Below are 21,992 nucleotides of genomic sequence, written 5' to 3'. Positions count from 1 at the left end.
ATCAACAAGAACATTTAAAAAATTTTAATCTTTCAGGTAATTTAAAGTCAATTATGAGTGGTTTCTTAATAAATAAATGTGCTTATAAACTGTCATAATTCTCTACAAATAAATCCCAGAGATGATAATTCCTATTTGAAAAGGAGGAGATCATTATTTATCTTACAAGAATTCTTTGCTTTAGAAAATGACTTGTAGGAGTTACAGTGTAGATAACTTGTTTGAGAAACTTAAAATAAAATTCAGTTTGCATATGACTTTTCAGAAACATATTTCATAAGGTCTTCAGTTGCTTTTTAGATGCAAACTTACAGAAGACGAATGAAGCAAGAGCTGAAAATACCACAATTGGTTTTGGAAAAAAGTACTGCAAACACAAGCACAATGACTGCTCAAGCCTCTCTGGAGGCCTGTCTAGACTACACAGGCTGAGAATTTATGTGGAAAGAGTAAATTTAGGCAACAGCTGAAATTTTAAATTCTGAACATGCCCTGTGTTGAGAAATGGCAGAAACACTGGTCACTATCTGGACAGTTGGGTTCAAGCCATTGTATTCTTCTGCCCTCTGCCCTTCCTTCAGAATAGATGAGTGTTGTGAATGCAAGTAGATATGCAGTATTTGTCTAAGAAACCAAGATAGTGTATAATGATACCTTAAAAAATACTTGGAACATAGATGACCTAATATTTTTGTGACTAGAGATATTATTGAAATTGAGACTATGTTGCTAAATTTATTAAGCATTTATTTGTGCTCCCTAAGGAAAAATACCTAGACTTACTCAGAGAAATTCAGTGTAATATTTTGTGAGATGGCCATGCAATGCAATAAATTTGATTAGGATAGTTCAAGCCAAGTTCACTGGGAAAAGGGCAGTGAAGAGGTGAAACTTATTTTTGTCAAAGAAAGAAGTCCAAGTCATAGATTCTAAATATATTGTTAAAAATCAATGGGTCATGTGAATGAAACTTTATTTTTAGAATGTTGAAATATCTGAAAATTAAAAAAAAGCACTCTGGAGAAAGAGATTTTTGTAACAATGTTCTTTTGGTAACGTCCTAAAGTATATTTTTTAGTAATGCTTATAACGGGAAATAAAACTTGATGGAAAATCAGGCAGTTTAGGTTATATTCATTTGCTCTAACTTTTATGGACATTAAAATCTATAATAAAAGCTCTACTACTGAAAGCTTTAGATATGAAATATTATCTACTATCTTTATAAAAGAAAGATAAAAATTTTAAGGAGAAACTTGTCTCCCTAAATAGCACGTTCATTTTAGGTTTATTGAAAGTAGACGTCTTCCAAAATACTGTTCTTATTAACTTAGACCTATAACCAATTGGAATTTAAAACTAATTCACTTTTATTCTCTTGATCTGGTAGCTCAAGATAGCTATTTAAAGTGCAACATTTAATTAAAAAGGAAAGTTGACAGTCTATATGAATATTTTCAAAAATAAACGAGTTGGTTTCTCTCAATTTTTCTGATACATAAGCTCTTTATTGGGAATAGCTTATGCAACTTGGAGAACCTTTATTAACCCTTTCATTGTAGCTATGAACTTATTTCAGCACATAACTTATGCTGAATGGCTACACTGAATAATTTATATAACAAAGGCAATGGTTTTAAAAGTGTAATCTATATAATCTTTGGTGCCACACTTTCTTTTCTTTTTTTCCTTTCTGAAGTTTTTGACAAAGTGAATTTAAAAATTTTAGGCCACTTCCTGGGTTTGGTTTTTTGTAAAGATGGCTGATGGGCTATAGTTCACCCTCGTTACAAACATTTCTAGACATTCCTTTAATTCCTATAATGTATCTTCTTTGTCATTTTCAAATCCTGCTGTAATACCTGACTGAACTTCCACGCAATTAGAAAGGTACTGTAACAACAAATCATTTCCTGATAAAATGAGAAAAACCAATGAAACTGCAACCTTACAGGGAGTAGTTTACCTGCTGGGGACATACAGAAAATTTTATATTCTCATATAATTTACTTTGCTCATAGAGTTGCAAAACAGTCAGCTCTCCATCATTCATATCACAAAAGGTAACCCTAAACATACTTGCCACTCATCACTGCTTATAAAAATTCATACCTGCTTCCACATACAGTTGCTATGGCTTTGAAGCAGCCAGATGCAAGTTGGTAGGAACCTGTGTAGCATCGGTCAATTGCCCAATTAAAAAGATTTATTTGGTCAGGATTAAGTTCCAGTAGCAAGACAACAACTTCGCAGCCAAGTTGATGAACCTGAATACATGGAGCAAATCAATATTATTTGTATTTGACGAAAGAATGTTCTAGAGAAAGACACAGATAAAGCTTAGTCAATATAAACTAGGTAAAATGAAAGGAAGACTGAGCTTTCATCTTGGTTAATTTATATGTCATATATTCTTCAAGAGAGTATAACGTCGCAACTGAAAACTGAAATGGATACATCAAATTTGATCATGTGAGTCTGTTACATAGTGTCCACCTATTCTCAATTTTTATCTCTGAAAAGGGGTAGCCGGGCGCAGTGGCTCATGCCCGTAATCCCAGCACTTTGGGAAGCCGAGGTGGGTAGATTACCGAGTTCGAGACCAGCCTGGCCAACATGGTGTAACCCCATCTCTACTAAAAATAGAAAAAATTTGCCGGGCGTGGTGGTATGTACCTGTAGTCCCAGCTACTGAGGAGGCTGAGGAAGAAGAATCACTTGAACCTGGGGGGCGGAGGTTGCAGTGAGCTGAGATCGTGTCATTGCACTCCAGCCTGGGTGACAGAGTGAGACTAGGTCTCCAAAAAAAAAAAAAAAAAAAAAAGGCAGGGGGTGGGGGGGGATGAAGACTTTATTGGCAATTTTTTTGTGCATTTAAAATATGTCTGAAAAATACATGTATTTGGTTTAAAAAATCCAATATACAAAAGGATATCCTCTATGTATTAGCTCAGAGTATTGTGGGGGGATCATTTGATCATTTGATGTTACCACTGTGCATGCAGGGTGGCCACTCACCTAAAGATTTTGATGCCGGTAGGAATAGTGATAATTATAGTGGCAGATGTGAAGTATGCTTGTGTATCAATGTCTATTCCTACTACAAAGTCTCTTAAGGAAAAAAATCAGAGGAAATATGACCATGAGGATTGGTTACTAAATATATTGTGTGAAGCTTAGCAGCCTATCTTTCAAAAAGAAATACAGTCTCAATAGACTCTTTTTAAAGTTTTTTTAATTAAAAAATCATACTAGATAGCATTAATAGGATGCTGAATCGATGATTCCTGAAGCTACTCTCAAATACTAGATGGTCAGTGAATATGCACATTTGTCCAGGAGAAGGCTGGTGCCTAGAGGCTACATGTTACTTTCTCCTCAGAAAGTAACATTCTGGCCAGGAGTGGTGGCTCATACCTGTAATTCCAGCACTTTGAGAGGCCAAGACAGGCGCATCACTTGAGGTCAGGAGTTTGAGACCAGCCTGGCCAATGTGGTGGAACCCTGTCTCTATTAAAAATACAAAATCAGCTGGACGTGGTGGTGTATGCCTGTAATTCCAGCTACTGGGGAGGCTGAGGCACAAGAATTGCTTGAACTTGGGAGGCGGAGGTTGCAGTGAGCTGAGATGGTGCCACTGCACTTCAGCCTGGGCAAAGGAGTGAGGTTCTGTCTCAAAAAAAAAAAAACCAAAAAAACCCAACTAATATTCTGGTGCCTCCTCCTAAAGTTGTTCACTCTTCTTGCCAGTTGGAACCAGGTTGAAAAGGCAAGATTCTGGCTTCTTCATTTTTTTTACTTACAGGGTTTGGGCCTAGGTGGGAGTGATATTCTAACTGGATGGTCAAACATCTTCCACCTAGCTCCCCCCAACTGGCTTTAAGTAATTCGCAGCAGATAAAAGCTGATGATATTATTGCAAATGACTTAAAATAACATTTCATTAAAAAGTTAGACTTGAGAGAAGAATCAAGCTTTTACTGTGCTTTAGAAAGTTATATTGAGGTATAAAATACACAGAAATCATATATAATTCCTATGTATATGATGAGTTATTTTAACACCCTCCTATGATCACCACCAGGTCAAAAACCAGAATATTACCAGCACCACTGAACCCTCCCCTGGGCACTCTCTTAAACACCAGCCTGTCTTTCCTCCCCAGGAGAAACCACTATCCTGACTTCTAGCACTACTGGTTAGTATGGGCAGTTTTTCAGGTCTATATAAATGGAATTATAGGTATATAATTTTGTCTCCTGTGGCTTTAATTTGCATTTCCCTCATGCTATAGACTGAATGTTTGTAACTTCCCAACCCTCAATTCACATTTAAATTTTAACCCCCAAGGTGGTGGTATTTGGAGGTGGGGCCTTTAGGATGTGATTAGGTCATGAGGTGGGGAGCCCCTGTGAATGAAATTAGTGCCCTTATAAAAAAGACCCCAGAGAGTTCCCTTGTCCCTTATGTTAAGTGAGGACACAGCAAAGAGACTGCTGCCTATGAACCAGGAAGGAGGCCCTCACCAGACATAAATTTGCCAGCACCTTAACCTTGGACCTCTTGGCCTCCAAAACTGTGAGAAATAAATTTCTGTTGTTGATAAGCCACTAGTCTATGATATTTTGTTATAGCTGCCTGAATGGACTAAGACACATGATTATTAATGAGTTTGAGAACCTTTTCTTATGTTCACTGGTCAGTTAAGTAACCTCTTCTGTGAACTGTTTAAGTTTCTTGCTCATTTTTCTATTGAGTCTGTATTTATCTTATTTATTTGTAGGAGTCCTTTATATATTCTAGATAAGAAGCCTCTGCTGATTGTGCATTACAGACATCTCTCACTTTATGGCTAGCCTGTTCATGCTCTTAATGGTGTCTTTTGGTGAATAAAAGTTATTAGTTCTTCCTTAGGGTTAGTAATTTTTGCATTCTGCTCAAGAAATCTTACTGTAACCCCAGGGATGAAGATATTCTGGATTATTTTCTAGAGACTATTATTTTAGCTGTTACATTTAGATATGCAATCCACCTGCAATGAACTTTTGTAAAGTGTGAGGAAAGGGTCAAATTTCTTTTTCTTTCTTTCATTTAGTAAGGCTATCCAACTGACCCCAAATTACTTATTGGAAAAAAACATTTTTCTCATTGCTCTGCAGTGCCATCTTTGAAATAAACCATGTGTGCATATACATAATACATCGTAATTTTCTGGCCTCCCTGTTCTACTCCATTGGTATATATATACTTATTCTTGGCCAATAGTTTGGTGTTTTAATGACGATACATTTATAATAAGTATTGATTTCTGCTAAAGTGAATCCTCTCACTTTGATTATATTGTTCAAAATTATCTTAGCTATTTCTGGTCCTTTGCATAGATAGATAGATAGATAGATAGATAGATAGATAGATAGATAGATTTTTTTTTTAAAGGAACTTCCAGTTGTCACAAATATCCTGCTCAGATTTTGACTAGAATTGCATTGTCTCCATATTGCATTGTCCTCCATTCTGGAGGAGAATGACTTCTTTACAATAGTGAATCTTCCAGTTCAATAGCATGGTATATTTTTCCATTTATTAGATGTTTAATTTTTCTCATTAATGCCTTACATATTTCTATGTATGAGGCTTTGCACATTTTTGTTAGGTTTATTCCTAAGTATTTAATGTTAATTCCTAATTTTAAAATGCCATTATAAGTGGCATAATTAAAATTTTATTTTTCCAGCTCCTTATTGTTGCTGTACGGAAATATAATTGATTTTTAATTTTGACCTTTCATATGGCAACCATGCTAAATTCACTGACTAATTCCAACACTTTGTCTAAAGACTTGTTGGAATTTCCTTCACACACAATTGTGTCACCTGTGAACAATGAGTTTTACTTATGTTTTATTATTCTTTATAATCTCTTCTTTCCTACTGCATTGGCTAGGATCTCCAGTATGATGTTGATAGAGGTGGTGACAGTAAGCTTCCTTGGCCATTTTAATCTCAGAGAGAATACTTTCAAATTAACTATTAAATATGATGTTTGCATATTTTATATTAAATATGGTGTTTATATGGTGTTTTGTTTCAAGGTGCCTTTTGTCAAACTAAGGATGTTCTTTTCTATTTGTAGTTTTGCCAGGAGTTTTTCTCTTGAATAAATGAAGAAGTTTATCAAATGCTTTTCTTGCATCTGAGATCATGTTTTTGAGATTCTGTGAATATAGTTAATATATGAATGAACTGACAGACATTTGAATATTAACCAACCTTACAGTGCTTGAATAAACCCAATTTGACCATGGTAAATCATTTTTTTCTGTATCACTAAATTCAATTTTCTAATATTTTATTTAAAGTTTTGTATCTATGTATTAGAGACAATCTCATGAATGAGACTGCCTTTTAATTTTCTTTCTTGCTACAACCTTTTCTTGTTTTATTATCAAGGTTATTCTGGTTTCACCAAATTTACTGGGACGTATTTCCTTTTCATCTGTTTTCTCTTTAAAAATTTGCATTGAATCCATGCAATTTGTTCTTTAAATGCTCAGTAGAATTCATTAGTAAAGCCATCTGGTTTTATAGTTTTCTTTTTTTTAACACTTTAAAGAAAGTGTCTTTCTTGATTGAACTTGCCATGGATTTGTGAATTTTTTTAGTATTGTAACAAATTCAACTTTTGGTTTAATGATCACTACCATTAATTTGTTTCTCTTTCATTAATTTCTACTCTTATTTCTATTATTTCCTTCATAGTACTGTTTTTGAGTTTGATATTCTATTCTTTTTCTAACTTCTTGTGATGGATGCTTAGGTCATGGATAATCAGCCTTTTCTCTCTTTAATATGAGGGTCTTCAAAAAGTTCATGGAAAACGTATATTATGAAAAAATTATGCATGGATTAAATTTTTTTTTTGCACCAAAATAAACTTGTGCTAACTTGTTATAACATGTCTGAACAGAATTTAGTTTGAGGCACTAAGAAGGAGAAGACATCAGTTTGAAAACAGCCCCTATCAGAGTAACATGAATTCTGCTGAAATTGAAGCAAGTACAAACATCAAATTTATAGTGAAGCTTGGGTGGAAGAATAGGGAAATCATTGCTGTTTTACAAAAAATGTATAGGGGCAATTCTCCCAAAGAAATTAGCAGTTTACAAATAGATAACCTGTTTTAAGATGGTGATGAAGATGAAGCCTCCAGTGGTAGACCATCCATACCAATTTGTGAGGAAAAAATTCATTTAGTTTGTGCCCTAATTAAAGAGGACTGATGATTAACAGCAGACACAATAACCAACACCACAGACATCTCAACTGGTCCATCTTATACAATCCTGACTGAAAAATTAAACTTTAGCAAATGTTCCATGTGATGGGCACTAAAACTCATCAGCAGTAGACAAGCAGAGCTTTCAATGACAATTTTCAACAAATGGGATTAAGATTCCATAGATCTTCAAAGAATTGTAACAGGAGATGGAACATGGCTTTACCAGTGCTATCCTAAAAACAGCGCAATAAAAACAACGGCTACCAAGAGATGGAAGTGGTCCAGTCAAAGCAAAAGTGGACTAGTCAAGAGCAAAAGTCATGGCAACAGATTTTTGGGGTGCTCAAGGAAAGTCACTTGTTGACTTTCCGGAAGGCTAAAGAACAATGACATCTGCTATTATAAAAGTGTTTTGAGAAAGTTAGCCAAAGCTTTAGCAGAAAAATATCTCGGAGAACTATACCAGAAAGTCCTTTTTCACCATAACAATGCTCCTGCTCATTCTTCTCATCAAATGAGGGCAATTTTGCAAGAGATTTGATGGGAAACCATTAGGCATCCATCTTACAGTCCTGACTTGGCTCCTTCTGACTTCTTTTGGTTTCCTAATCTTAAAAAAATCTTTAAAAGCCACCCAATTTTCTTCAGTTAATAATGTAGAGAAGGTGGCGCTGATGTGGTTAAGTTTCTAGGACTTAGTTCTGGGATGGATTCTTTAGGCATGGATTAAGCAAAGACTTCGAAAAATGTCTTGACCTTGATGGAGATAACGTTAATAAATAAAGTATATATTTTTAAAATTTTTATCTTTTAAATCTATTCTTCCACAAAACTTTTTGAAGTCCCCTTGTATATGCGTTTAAGGCCATGCATTTCATTCTAAGAAAGGCTTTACTTACAGCCCACAAGTTTAGTATATAGTACTTTCATTATTCTTCAGTTAAAAATATTTTCCAGTTTCCATAGTAATTTATTCTTCAACTCATTGGTTACCAGGAAGTATTTTTTAAAATTATCTTTTTGTTATCGAATTGAATACCAACTTAATGCTACTCTGATTAGAGAACATAGTCTATCATTTCACTAATGTGACCTTTGTTGAGATTTGCTTTATGACCCAGCTTATGGGCAATTTTGATAAATGTTACTGTCTTTTTTATCTTGATGTATCATAGTGTAAAGTGAACAACACATAAATCTATATTTGTATGGCTGATGTGTGAAGAGGCTGTATTGTGAACAATGCTTATACATCTCAGTAACTCAACTGAGGCGGAACACAGAAGACATTTAAAACCAATGTATTTTTGCCTATACTTACTCGTAAATCTTGACAAGCCAGAATGTTGTCAAGCCATTTATATAGGTAGCCATCCGGGGAAAGGCCCACATTGTCGAAGACAGGGCCACAGCACAGTACTGCTGACATTGCCTGGTGATAAAAACACAAGACATGGAAGTGAAACTTGGAATGATCTGATGGTATCCAACTGACTTTATAAAACATAACTGTCAGACTTACAAATGATAAGGACCCTCTAAAGACACTTATTTCCCCAAGATTTTTAAAGCATTCTTTAGTAGATTTACTAAAAAATACCGGATTCCAAATTTGGCTTTCATAAAAATTAAAAACCCATAAGTTTACCTTTGTGGGCTTTTAATTTTATCATTATAACAACTCTTTATGACCACAGTAAGTATTCAAAACCAAAAAACCATTTTGCAATATTTAAAATAAGCTTTCCTTCAATGTTTCAAGTGAATTCTGCTTATAAGATAAATATAGCTTTTCAAATTTTGCTTTTAGGACAAATATTGGACTAATGTATTGAACTGAGACAGTATAAAATATATGAAAAATATGAAAGTAAATAATCATAATCCTTAATCAAAGGTAAATAAAATGAAAAATATAAATTTAGTACCTCTAAAGGGGTGGGTGGAGGGATAAATCAAGGGAAAGTAGAAGAGGGTATCTTGAACAACTTTGTAATTGGCAGGTCCAACTGACTATCAGGGCCATAGTTTAAATTAGCTCCACTGAGGTGAAGGAAACCTGAGAGTCAGTAACTTATGTTCTGTATGACAGAGCTGATATACAGTTAGTTTTCTGAAGGAAATTGGACTGTAAAGGAGTCATGCTTCTGAAGGCTTTGAATAGTCCTAGTTGGGGGGAAATTTATTTCTGGCAGTCTTCTAGGACAAAAGGACATTAAAAAGGGAATGCTGCTCTGGGTAGATTTTGAACTTGGGGTGATGTCTATTTTTTTCTTTTTAGGTTGATAGTTAATTGACAAGGCAGCTATATAATGGGTAAATGAGCAAAAATATATGGTTCCCATACAGGAGAAATATGAGAAGAAAATGGGAGCTTAGAAAAGCTATGCATGTGTGTGTCCATGTGATTTTTTTGTACGTGCGCTTAGATTTTATTCTATTATATCGTATTATTTAAGTTTATTTTTAAGGCATGGTTATTAGTTTCATGGGAGAGACCATCCATCTGACAAAAGTCATTCGTGAGTACAATGTCACCTACTTTTAATGCACAATACTGGTATCTTGTAATCTGATGATTTCTGTCACTGTAACGATCCAGAGGAGTGAACATAATGCTGAAGGGTCCTGCCCACTGGCTGAATAAGATGAAAAGATGGTGCCTCAGGCTTTGCTGGGGGAAGAGAAATCTTCGGTGGTGAACTACGGAGAAAAACACACTCAGAGGTTACAAGACTGGAAATACTCTATATGGCCGTTATGTATATTTCTTACATTTTGAGGAAAGGAACCACTTGATTTTTTAACTACGATTTTCTTTAGGCAATGAAGCATGCACTTAAAAAGTCAAGCCATGTTTTCTTTTCGAAGTGTTCGCTCTTCCCGTCCTCACGCTGCAGTCAGCAGCACCTTGACTCAGAGTGGGAAAGAAAGATCAAAAATAGGACCTGCAGGGATTTTTTTCTAATCAATACCTGGGAAAACTGCAACACTTTCCACTCAGCTGCTGCTTACATATTAAATATTTTTTGACTGCTGCCCATCTTTAAGAGAACTCGGAAACAGCATAGACTGTCTATTTCAAACTCACATAGGCACTTCACTTTAACTGAAGAAGCAAACTCAAATCTTAATTTAGGGTCACTGAAGCTGAGAAGGATTGGTAAGGAGGCTACTAACATCAAAATGGTGAAAAGCAGAAACATTAGTTGACAAGGGACTTTTTGTAATAATACCAAAAACTTTTAATTATAATAATTTTTTATAGCAAACTAACCAGCTATTTTATTTTCTATGTTCTATTAGAATGAATATGTTTCATACCCATTTGCTCTGTGAAAGAAAATTTTCTCCATAATGTAATATTTAATCGAATGTAAAATATATTAAGCTTTATATACATTTAATGTGTTGGTAGGATAGAGTCAGAGAGAAGAAATATTGCTGAAATTACCTGTTCACAGATTAGTATAGAGACAATGTGAAAAAAAATGAAGCCTGTGTGAATGTTCCCTCTGAATTACTTCCTTCCTATGGAAATCACATCAGTTCATTTTCAGATGGAAACCAAAACAAAGAATAGAAATGACACACACAAAGCCAGATTTAATACTTATCATTCCCTTTCCAACTCTGTGCTGAGTAATGACAATCTGTTCTCATATATATGTCCTAGTATCTCAAAGTAAATAATCCCATCCCAGACCTGCATAAAGGCCAGTAGGGTTAAAGAGGAAAGCACGGTAATAAAGAACACAAATGAGCTTCCAAGCATGAATGGTAATTTCTTGTAATGGATCACTGTACCTGGAACACACTGAATCAAGTTGGCGACCATTGCACTAAAATGCGCCCGGATATCTTTAAGAATTTCAACTTCTTTGTCATTTTCAGCTTCTAGGAGCATGCGGGTCAAGTCCACGTATTCTAAGAACAAAGCTCCCAGGGCTAAAGTATCCCGCTCTAAGGCTCCATTTGTGCTGGAATAAAGGAAAATTAAATTTTTAGATGATCAGTCTTTATGTCAAACTAATACAGGCTTCATGAAAACTAAGATTCACTGTCACAACTCATACACTAAAGTTGTTCCTAACCTATATGCAGTGTAAAGAAAATATGAAAAAAGAAAAAGCGAGCTTTTTGGATTTTTCTAAGTTAAGGGTATTATATTTAAAAACAAAAGAAAAGAGAGAGACAGAAAGAAAGACAAAAAGATCAGTGTGGTGAGAAGAGAGCAACTCGGTAGAATTCTGACCCTACCTGTCACTTATTACACCAGCATCAGCCAGAAGTTCGAAAATTCGAAGTAGCTGTAGCCTTAACAAGTCTCGCCGTTCTCGGCGTTTCTTGTTCTGTGTAGAAAAAGGTAGTATCACTTACAGACGTGGGCAAAACAATATTAACTTTGCTTTAGAAAATGGTATTAAGAAGAGGCATAATCTAGTCATTTTCAATTTTCTAAGCATAACAGTCAGCATCTATTTTGCTTTCTTCCTAATCCTCAGAGGAAATGCTTGCTATCTACAGGCTGTAAGAGAAGCACATCATAAGTGGGTCAGTCAATGTTAGGTGGAAATGTTGAGAAACAACAAGGCCTCATTTCCCAGCTGCTCTCAGTGTCTGCTGAAAGGCAGAAGCATCTGAAACCAATGAAAGGGGCAGGGGACATGAAGTAATCCCAGTTCCGGTCATGGAAGTAACACTGTTCTTATTCACACTGCTGAATTTCCGTTATTTCTTCATTTTTACATTTTATTTATGTATTTATTTTTGAGATAGGATCTCACCGTGTCACCCAGGCTGGAGTGCAGTGGTGTGATCTTGGCTCACTGTAACCTTGAACTCCTGGGCTCAAGTGATCCTTCTGCCGCAGCCTCTTGAGTAGCTAGGACTATAGGCGTGCACCACCACACCCGGCTACTCGAGTAGCTGGGACTACAGACACGCATTACCACACTCGGCTAATTTTAAACATTTTTGTAGACCTAGGTCTTGCAGCCTGGTCTCAAACTCTTAACCTCAAGTCATCCTTCCACACTGGCCTCCCAAAGTGCTGGGATTACAGGCATGAGCTACTGCACCTGACCTAATTTCTGCTATTTCTTGTATCATTGCTACTATATGAGAAAGTTTCTTTTCTCTTTCTTTTTTTTGAGACAGAGTCTTGCTCTGTCACCCAGGCTGGAGTACAGTGGCGTGATCTCGGCTCACTGCAACCTCCACCTCCCAGGTTCAAGCGATTCTCCTGCCTCAGCCTCCTGAGTAGCTGGGACTACAGGTGCGCGCCACCAAGCCCAGCTAATTTTTGTATTTTTAGTTGAGATGGGGTTTCACCATGTTGGCCAGGATAGTCTCGATCTCTTGACCTGGTGATCCGCCCGCCTCGGCCTCCCAAAGTGCTGGGATTACAGGCGTGAGCCACCATGCCCGGCCCTTTTCTAGTCTTTTTATTATTTTTATCCGGGTACAAAAACTTTTCAGAATTCACTTCAGGGAAGGTGATGCTGGGGAAAATGCCTCATATGCCAGATGAGACAAATTACATTCTTGGCCATTCAACTACTTGTAAAAAAAACAAGCAAACACACAAAAACCCAAAATTCAATTTTAATTCAAATCTCCTGCAAAAGAATGTAATAGTTGACATACATGAGTATTTTAAGTTGTTTTGCATTTATATGTTTAGGACATAAAATCTATAGAACCATTTTATACTAATTACTTAACGAAAACTGAAAAATAATAAAAACAACAAAAGTTAAAATATCAAGAGTCATTGTTAACAGCTGTTAGGTGTTTGTATTCTTTAGAGGAAACCACTGGGTTTGATTTAAATTCAGATGATTGTCCAAAAAACCAAGCCTTAATTATTTAAATTCAAATTCTTACCTCTGGTCTTCTTTCCAGAGCTTCTTTCATTAATGGATGAAGTTCTTCTACCAGTTCTCTACGGACAAAAAAGGTCAATTTTGAAATTCACTGTTTTTGACACCAAACTTGTCACTAAATACTCTATATCCATTCGATCCCAAATCACTTGCTGTTTGCACTTTGCTTCTAACACTACAATCTCCCTGACCTCTCCATTTCCCAATCGTGTGCTAGGCTGGAAACAGGTATTGTCCATACTTTGTATTAGTCGTCTTAATTCCAGTGCTATGCATATAATTTTGGCTCAGTAACTATTTATTGACTTGATTTTGATTTAATGTTCCAGAGATCTCTATGGCAAAAACAAACAAACCCTATGTGAACAATTAAACAAACAATATTTTCCAAGTATTTTCTAAATTCAAGTACTTTACTACAAGCTATGGAGCTGAAGATAAATAAAATTGAGCCCCTGCACACAAGAAATTTTCAGTCTAATTAGTGGAAAAGAGATGGGTGTGATTACCCCAGCGCTGCATTTGGGATCTGTGCTCAGGAGACTGACCTCTAGTTGACTTTAAAACAGAGCCTTTTTTGGATTTCAGAGCTAAATTCCTTTATTTCCACTATATAATAAATAAAAAATTCTGTATGGCAAGTACTAAAATTGTGAGATTCTCATCAAAACCTTTTCTTTTATATAGTAAAAATATAAATCTTGATCACAATATATGTCTTTGTCCTGATTATCTCCAGTTCTCAACATTATACTTTCTAATCTAATTAGTTCTCTTCTTCAAGAAATAACTTCTGAATCGCTAGGTCAAAAAAACAGACAAAAAGATAAGATGTAGCTTGTTGTCAGACTAGTATGTAGGTATTTTGTCTACAGTATGCCCAGGTTTGAAAACCTTGTACTTTCTGGTAGGACATTTTGTTCTATTAAACATCACCAGCCAGGAAAATCCAAAGATGGGAGTAAACTCTATGCCATTCCATACTGAGAGACAGAAAGCCTGGGTTCGATTCCTGATTTCTCCAATGCAGACATTAGAATTTCTTCATCGAAGAAATGGGAATAACATCGATAGTCTCCTTCACTTTACAGTGGCCATTTAACAAATATTTACATTGTGAATATTTACATTTAATATGTCCTCTCAATAAATTTATGAGATGGATTCTATAATTATACTAACATTTAAAAAACTAGACAGATATACTTATTTATGTTTATTTACTATGCCAATTTTACAGTTGAGAAAACAGAAGCCCAGAGACATTAAGTTTTCTAGACTCACGAGGCTAGTTGGTTACATAATCTTACCTGTCTCTAGGAATATTTAGAGGTCCATATATGCAAAACAATCTTAGATTATTCGGGAAAGAATGTTGGGTAATTTCAGGGATTGTTATTGTTATCTCCTTGTATTTCTTTTCTTTTTTTTTTTTTTTTTTTTTTTTTTGGTGACAGAGTCTCACCTAGGCTGGAGTGCACTGCAACCTCTGCCTCCCAGGTTCAAGCTATTCTCCTGCCTCAGCCTCCTGAGTAGCTGGGACTACAGGCGCACACCACCATGCCTGGCTAATTTTTGTACTTTGAGTAGAGATGGGGTTTCACCATGTTGCCCAGGCTGATCTTGAACTCCTGACCTCAGGTGATCCACCTGCTTTACCCTCCCAAAGTGCTGGGATTACAGGCATGAGCCACTGCGCCCAGCCATCTCCTTGTATTTCTATATGATATTTTGTCTTAACTAATTAACCAATAACTAGTAAAACTCTGGTTAACTGGTACCTACACAGTCAGAACCCACAATTACTTCTTTTAAGAATGAAATCTGGGCTGGGCGCGGTGGCTCACGCCTGTAATCCCAGCACTTTGGAAGGCTGAGGTGGGCGGATCACAAGGTCAGGAGTTTGAGACCATCCTGGCCAATATAGTGAAACCCCATCTCTACTAAAAATACAAAATATTAGCTGGGATTGGTGGTGCGCACCTGTAATCCCAGCTACTCAGGAGGCTGAGGCAGGAGAATTGCTTGAACCTGGGAGGCAGAGGTTGCAGTGAGCCGAGATCACACCACTGCACTCTAGCTTGGGCAACAGAGTGAGACTCTGTTTCAAAAAAATAAAATAAAATAAAATAAAATCTGACTCTAACCATAAATAACTTAGATCTTTTTCAATAGCCTCTTACTAATCTTTATTTTTCAAGTAGGGTTTCTCACAAACGCTTGGAGGTTTCTCATTTCTATCTACATGGAAAATTTTGTTTGAGATTTTATTTGTCCATATAGGGTTTTGTTGCTTAGCTAAAGTCATCAGAGGCAACCCAAACTAACATTTCACAATGTCTCTTTCAAAGGCTTTGAGAGTGCTTCAGATGGAATGTTTATTTGATTGCAAATGTGAATAAATAAGGAATCCAGAAAGCAGGTATATGGTTATATTAAGGCAAAGAAAGTGCCCTACAGAAAGATCAACCAAGTTGGGCGTGGTGGCTTACACCTGTAATCCCAGCACTTTGGGAAGCTGAGGCGGGTAGATCACTTGAGGTCAGAAGTTTGAGAACAGCCTGACCAACATGGTGAAACCCCGTCTCTCCTATAAATACGAACATTAGCTGGACGTGGTGGTGCAGGTCTGTAGTCCCAGCTACTCAGAAGACTGAGGCAGGAGAATCGCTTGAATCTAGAAGGCAGAGGTTGCAGTGAGCTGAGATTGCGCCACTGCACTCCAGCCTGGCAACAGAGCGAGACTCTCTCAAACAAACAAACAAACAAACAAACAAAAAAAAAAAGAAAGAAAGAAAGAAAGAAAGAAAGAAAGAAAGATCAACCAAAGGAACTGAACACATTAGAAAGGGTTTTATCAATGATTAACCTTTGAGAGTCCGTTGGGTAAATGTCTGATGAGCAGACTGTTGTTATTTTGACGTGATAGCCTCTGAACAGTCTGGCTAACTGGGATTGATACTGAATTATCTTCATTTATAGTTGTCTAAAACAAAGCTTGCCAGTGAAATAAAATTTGAGAGGTAAAATCAAAGTTGCAATGACTAAAAGTGACAGGTGAGGCAGTTGCAAGGAATGCTTGTTACATGCACATCAACCAAGACGATGTAGTGGGAGTCACACAAAGCCTATAAACTCTCCAGGTACCCGCCAACACACAGACTTAAATTTGAGTTAATAAAGGAACGACAATAGCAGCAGCATGTATGAATTTAGAACAACTCATTAAGACTACTGTACCTGAAAACAAGGGAATTTGTTCTTCCAAATCCTAAAACTAAGGACTCTGTGATCTCAATGCTCTCTAGTCTCATCAAAGGCACCAACTGCTTTAACAGAACTCCCACCGATGGGGTGCCTATGGCCTGAAACAATTTGAATACAAGTGAAAAAGAGGTAACATGGTAATGGATGGTTCCTTTAATCAAAGGATGTTTCCATTGTAACAGTTTCAAAGTACTGAACCACATTCCAAGGCACTGCCATCATTTCAGGAAACACACACACACCTACACACACACACACACACACACAACCCCACAAATTTAATACAGCAAAATGAATGCAGGTCTCACCTGGAACACAAATTCTAAAAAAAATTTTTATAATGGTTTTCTTCTTTTTAAAACCATTTAAGTCTACAAAGCTATCTTTAACAAGATAATTTATTTAATCAAGGCATGATTTAAAGGTGAATATTTAGTGAGGAGGGACAGAAATGTAGTGTGGTGTTGCAGGACACAAACCAAACCTCAGGGCACGAATAAATACAAGTCACTCTATGGTCTTAAGCAAGTTTCTCAACTTTTCTTTATCTTTGGTTCCCCATTTGTCAGGGAGGAGTAATAAATTATTCATATAAACACTCAATGGAATTTAGAAATGTGTAGGATGAAAATCTGATCCCATAATACTCCAGATGGCAGGCACAGTGCAATGTGCACTGTGAACTCTAGACAAACAAGCTAAAAAAAAACCTTACAGAATAATTCTTCTGAAGCATGTCATGTCACCTTGTTATCGTAGCTCACTGTACCATCAGGTGTGGTCGCCATTATTTCTGGAGTGGAAGCTCTTAAGTGTCCCGGGCTCATAATACTGGGTTTTGCAACTCCAAAACAAAGAATTAGGTAGTTTCTCCACAAAGTGACATAGTTGTCTCCGCTGCCGGCAGTGCTGGTTTTCTTGGCATTAATTGGGCTACTAGAAATATGGAATCAAAAACAAGAATGAAACTAAGTTCTGGATTTTAAATATCACTTATTAAATAAAGATCATAGGAAGTACTCAAATAGAGTTGAACAACTGTCGATTGAGAGAAGAGTATCTGCATTGGATGAGAAGTCAAACAGAAGAACTTTCAAGTATCTTTTACCATTAAAAGTCTGAAATTATAGACTTAGACAATCATACTGATTATTGAGGAAAAAACCCACTAGCTTTAGACAAAAATTTTTTAATGTTTTTACTCAATGTTAAGAATTCTCTAGTAGGAAGTTCAGAAATTGGGATGATAACATCCCAATCTCTTGTACAAAATGAAAACTTAAGAGGGCAAATGGAAAAACAACAGGGCAGAGGAAAACACAAGGATGCCTTACTTTGGGTCCACCAGAGGCATCACCGACTGGAGTCGAGTGAAGGCATAAGGCCAGGCATAGCTGAGGGCTGTGGGGCAGTGCTTGGGTAAGTTCTCCTGCCGGAGGAAGCTGAAGAGGCAGAGGACCCATGGGTCTTTGACAGACTGTGCGAATATCCAGACATGGGAAGGGCTTTTCACATCATAATGGCTATTGACCAGGACTGCGTTCCATTCCACCAGCCACTGCAGATCCACATTGTGGGTGAGTGGTAACGTTGCCTGTAGGTATAAGAGGTAGGTTGTGAGTTAAACCCGAACTGAAGTTATCCCTCCTCCACAGGGCTCAGCCTGGATACTCATTCTTGCACAGTGCTTTTCCTGAGTGCACTGGACTGGCTTTGAATCTGAAATACCAATCCTGCACCTACCACATTTGACCTTGGTGTGTGGTCATCAGTCTTCCTATGCTAGATGATAAGCAGCTTAAGTGCAAAATTTAAGAACTTGGATCATATTTTGACAGGTTTATCGTCACAGAGCACTGTGTATCAGTACACAGAAGCTGTTCACTAATTATTTGTTGAATGAACATATGACAGTAAATTTAAACTGAACCATGGATTCACTATTTTAAAATTCTGAAAAGTTATTCATCTCTGAGATTCACAAATACGTTTTTATCATTGTAATTAATACATTCTTAAAGCTATGATCTTCTCTATCTTTCCTTACACTAAAATATCTTCCCTTTGATTTAGAGAGAGGGCTAAGCACAATCTCTTTTATGAAGGGCATTCTACTGACAGTTTTTGAGATAAGATACCTACATATTCTTATTTTATGTATGATGTATGTATGAAGACAGAGTCTTGCTCTGTCACACAGATTGGAGTGCAGTGGTGTGATCCTGGCTCACTGCCACTTCCGCCTCCCAGGTTCAAGTGATTCTTGTACCTCAGCCTCCCGAGTAGCTGGGATTACAGGCACACGCCACCATGCCTGGCTAATTTTTGTATTATTGTTTAGGAGACACAGGATTTCACCATGTTGGCCAGGCTGGTCTCGAATTCCTGACCTCAAGTGATCTGCCTGCTTTGGCCTACCAAAGTGCTGGCATTATAGGTGTGAACCACCACATCCGGCCAAGATACCTACATATTCTCGCCCTATGATAGCAAGTAAAAATAAAAATCCCTTGAAATCTCTTGAAAGGTAAATATCTATATTAATAAGTTCTTATATTCCATTTTGTTCTCTTTTAAGTCTAGATACCAAAGTTCAGGGGAAATCAATTTTCAAATAATCCAGCTATTGTGCCAAGAGAGGACACTGCCTTTATGTTTGTTAGGCATGTAAAATGATAAGTTTATCCATTGGGTTTATGAGTTCCCATGGGTAAGAGTGTTTTAATAGTGGCCTCAATGGTCAATAGGCTGTAAGGGGCAGAGATGGAGCTGCAGAGCCTGAGAGATGAGATGGCAACATAGGCTCTGCCCAAAGCCTGTGACCTGGGAAAATTACTGAACATCCTAGAATCTCTGTTTATTGAATGTATGACTTGGGAATTATAATGCTGATCTCACCAAATCTTTCAGTGAATTACATGAGATAACAGCTGTAAAAACACCTGGCACAAAGCAGGCATCGCTTCTCCCATTACTCTCTCCCCGTTTCTGTACATCTTCCTAAGTTCAGTATTGCTGAGCTAGTTACCCAGCTTAAGATTTTGATTTTGGTACACACAGAACAAAAGTACATGAACAAAATATAAAGCGCTATCTGTAGGCAAGTAGGATACGTACATTAAGCAAAGCTTAATATTCCGTTCCATGTCAAAACAATTTCAAATTCTAAAAGAGGGAGGACTATTTCACTATGACTGTTAAGGTCTGCAGTACCTGGCTTATAGTTTTAGTGTATTATTATTATGACCACAAGCAAGAACAGGGCTACTAAAAATAGGAATCTGTGTTCAATCAAGTCAGAAAAGGCCATGAAGAGCTCCGAAATGTCTTCAGGTTTTGTATACACTTATAATTATCTGACAAGTATCTGCACATCAGGCATCCGCAACATCAGTAACATGGATTCTGCAAGGAGTCTCAGCTCTGTCCTGCCTCCCTTCAGCTATTTAGCCCAAATTAATGCAGGTCCTGTTTTTACACTTTTATTTTTAAAGTCAGATAACTAAAATCAGTTTAAATTTCCCTTCTACACTTGTTCAGGAAATTGAAAGTTGCCAAAGGAAGAATGTATTTGTGTAGCAGATAAACCTTTCCTAGGTTCAGAGTCCAAACCTGGGAAGGAGAGTTCGAGAGACCAGACTTGACCCTGGGCTCTAAAACTCCCCTTTTGGGTGACTGTGGACTCATCCCTTAACATTTTTGAATTTCAGTAACTGTGAGAATCAAATCAAATAATAAATGTAAAAGCACTTTGTAAACTATAAAGTACCACATAAATAGAAGTTACATATTAAGTACAATATTAATTGCTAAGTCTAATATTAAGTGATAAGTACAATGAAAAAGGCAAAGTAATTTTCCCTAAGAATCCTGAGCAATTCTTCTTAAAATTGTAGTTTACAAATATTATCTATATTCCTAAGACCCAGATTTTGTGTAAAATTTATCTTAAACTAACATCTGAAAAACTAGTCTTATCTTCATAAGTACCTTTGGGTCAGTTTACTAATCTGACATAAACACCCAAATTATTCCACATAATTTTTCAGTGACTCTCTACTTTAGATAGGTCCAGAGCTTTTAAGAGCCATTAATTGGAATCAAATGTGTACTTACTGAATCCGAAACTGCTACATGAATAAAACTTTCTAGAATGGAAGAACTTAGCTGATCCATGACATCAATCATCGGCCTGTCGTCATCCTGTACAAAGGGGAGGCGATTACTCTCTATGGGAAAATGAATCCTCCCCACCCACCCCACCACCTTCGTCTGATACATGAAGCAGGACAGCTTGCGAGACAGCGATAAGGATTTTCTCACAGAAAAGTGAGTGCCTAGAGGGTGGAAGGCAGTGAGTAAAACTCCTGTGGTTCTGAGCTTCATCTTTCAAGTTTAATGGAAGATAATTAGAATTCCAATTTCACATTGTACTGAAAAGACATACACCTGAATTTCAGACTCATACATGTACATGAGAATCTACCAACACCATACGTTATTCACTATGGTGTTCATGTTATTAATTTTGAGAAGTAGAAATCCTGCAAGAACATGCTTTGTTAGACCACCAACTAAAATGCTACTTACTTTAAGTCACTGGTCTGTTAAAATAACTGATAAATTGTTTACTGTGACTGAATTTTAGTCCCAAAGAAACCAGACTGACAACACACTCTTTGTAGTATCTACATAGTATATAACGATTTGATATAAGATGCAAATTGGAAAGGGCACGAGAGAGTATCTAAGTGAAAATGCTACATGAATAATACATAAATGAATGGATTCATTCATTTATATATCATAAATAAATTCATCCATTCATTTATATATTATGAACATAATATATGTAATGAATATATAAATATTCATTTATATATTATATATTCATTCACCACCCTTTATTATGGAGAAATTTGAAAATATAAAATTATTTACTCAAAAGCCTTATAGAAAAGCCTTAGAATGTCTCTATTTGTGTGTGAATGACAATGATTTAAAAAACATTATGGCAGGTCAAAGAAAACAACATATGAGGAACATCCTTGATGCAGTCTACTGGATTAACACTTAAGAAGTGGGGCGTTAGAGCCATGTGTATATATCTGTTGTTGAATTTTGGCTCTGTTACATTCCAGCTGTTGATTTTGGGGAAGGCATTTAACCTCTCTAAGCCTCAGTCTCAGTATCTGTACAATGGGATAATAACCAAACCAATCCTTAGGTTATTATGAGGGTTAAATGAGATATTCTATATAAAGCACTTAGCAGAGTACCTGACACATACATGGTAATTATTATTATCATTAATTTCATAATTACAAACATGATGAAGGTTTGCTAAAATATAGCATGTCTTAGAGATTCATTTAAAAGATGCCAGAGATGTGGCCCTGAAATATATCAGAAAGCTATCTAAAGAAATGTGAACAGAAAAGATTGTGAAGTTGAAAATATTTTATAAAGACAGTGACTATGTCAAGTATTATAAAACCAAATTATTTTTAAAAGAAGAAAATAGAAAGTGATAATTTTCTAAAGAAGTATATGACATGA

General features: G+C 36.4%; 1 protein-coding gene across 3 annotated transcripts in view; it reads right to left on the bottom strand.

The window, feature by feature from the left end:
* The window catches only part of FRY (FRY microtubule binding protein), a 272,666-nt gene that overhangs the window by 103,677 nt on the left and 146,997 nt on the right, over positions 1-21,992 (bottom strand). For all 3 annotated transcript variants that reach the window (XM_050766803.1, XM_050766805.1, XM_050766804.1), the window contains exons 20-29: positions 20,550-20,636; positions 17,768-18,027; positions 17,180-17,369; positions 16,407-16,531; positions 13,168-13,225; positions 11,539-11,630; positions 11,086-11,258; positions 9,821-9,981; positions 8,600-8,710; positions 2,113-2,267 (exon numbers count right to left, since the gene is read on the bottom strand). In XM_050766803.1, the coding sequence (XP_050622760.1) occupies positions 2,113-2,267; positions 8,600-8,710; positions 9,821-9,981; positions 11,086-11,258; positions 11,539-11,630; positions 13,168-13,225; positions 16,407-16,531; positions 17,180-17,369; positions 17,768-18,027; positions 20,550-20,636 (1,412 nt within the window). The remainder of the gene's footprint in view (positions 1-2,112; positions 2,268-8,599; positions 8,711-9,820; positions 9,982-11,085; positions 11,259-11,538; positions 11,631-13,167; positions 13,226-16,406; positions 16,532-17,179; positions 17,370-17,767; positions 18,028-20,549; positions 20,637-21,992) is intronic.

This window comes from Macaca thibetana, chromosome 17 (genome assembly GCF_024542745.1).
Source record: "Macaca thibetana thibetana isolate TM-01 chromosome 17, ASM2454274v1, whole genome shotgun sequence".
In the NCBI taxonomy this organism is placed as follows: domain Eukaryota; kingdom Metazoa; phylum Chordata; class Mammalia; order Primates; family Cercopithecidae; genus Macaca; species Macaca thibetana.
Note: the sequence above shows the minus strand (reverse complement) of the source record. Positions and strands in the feature narration are given on the sequence as shown.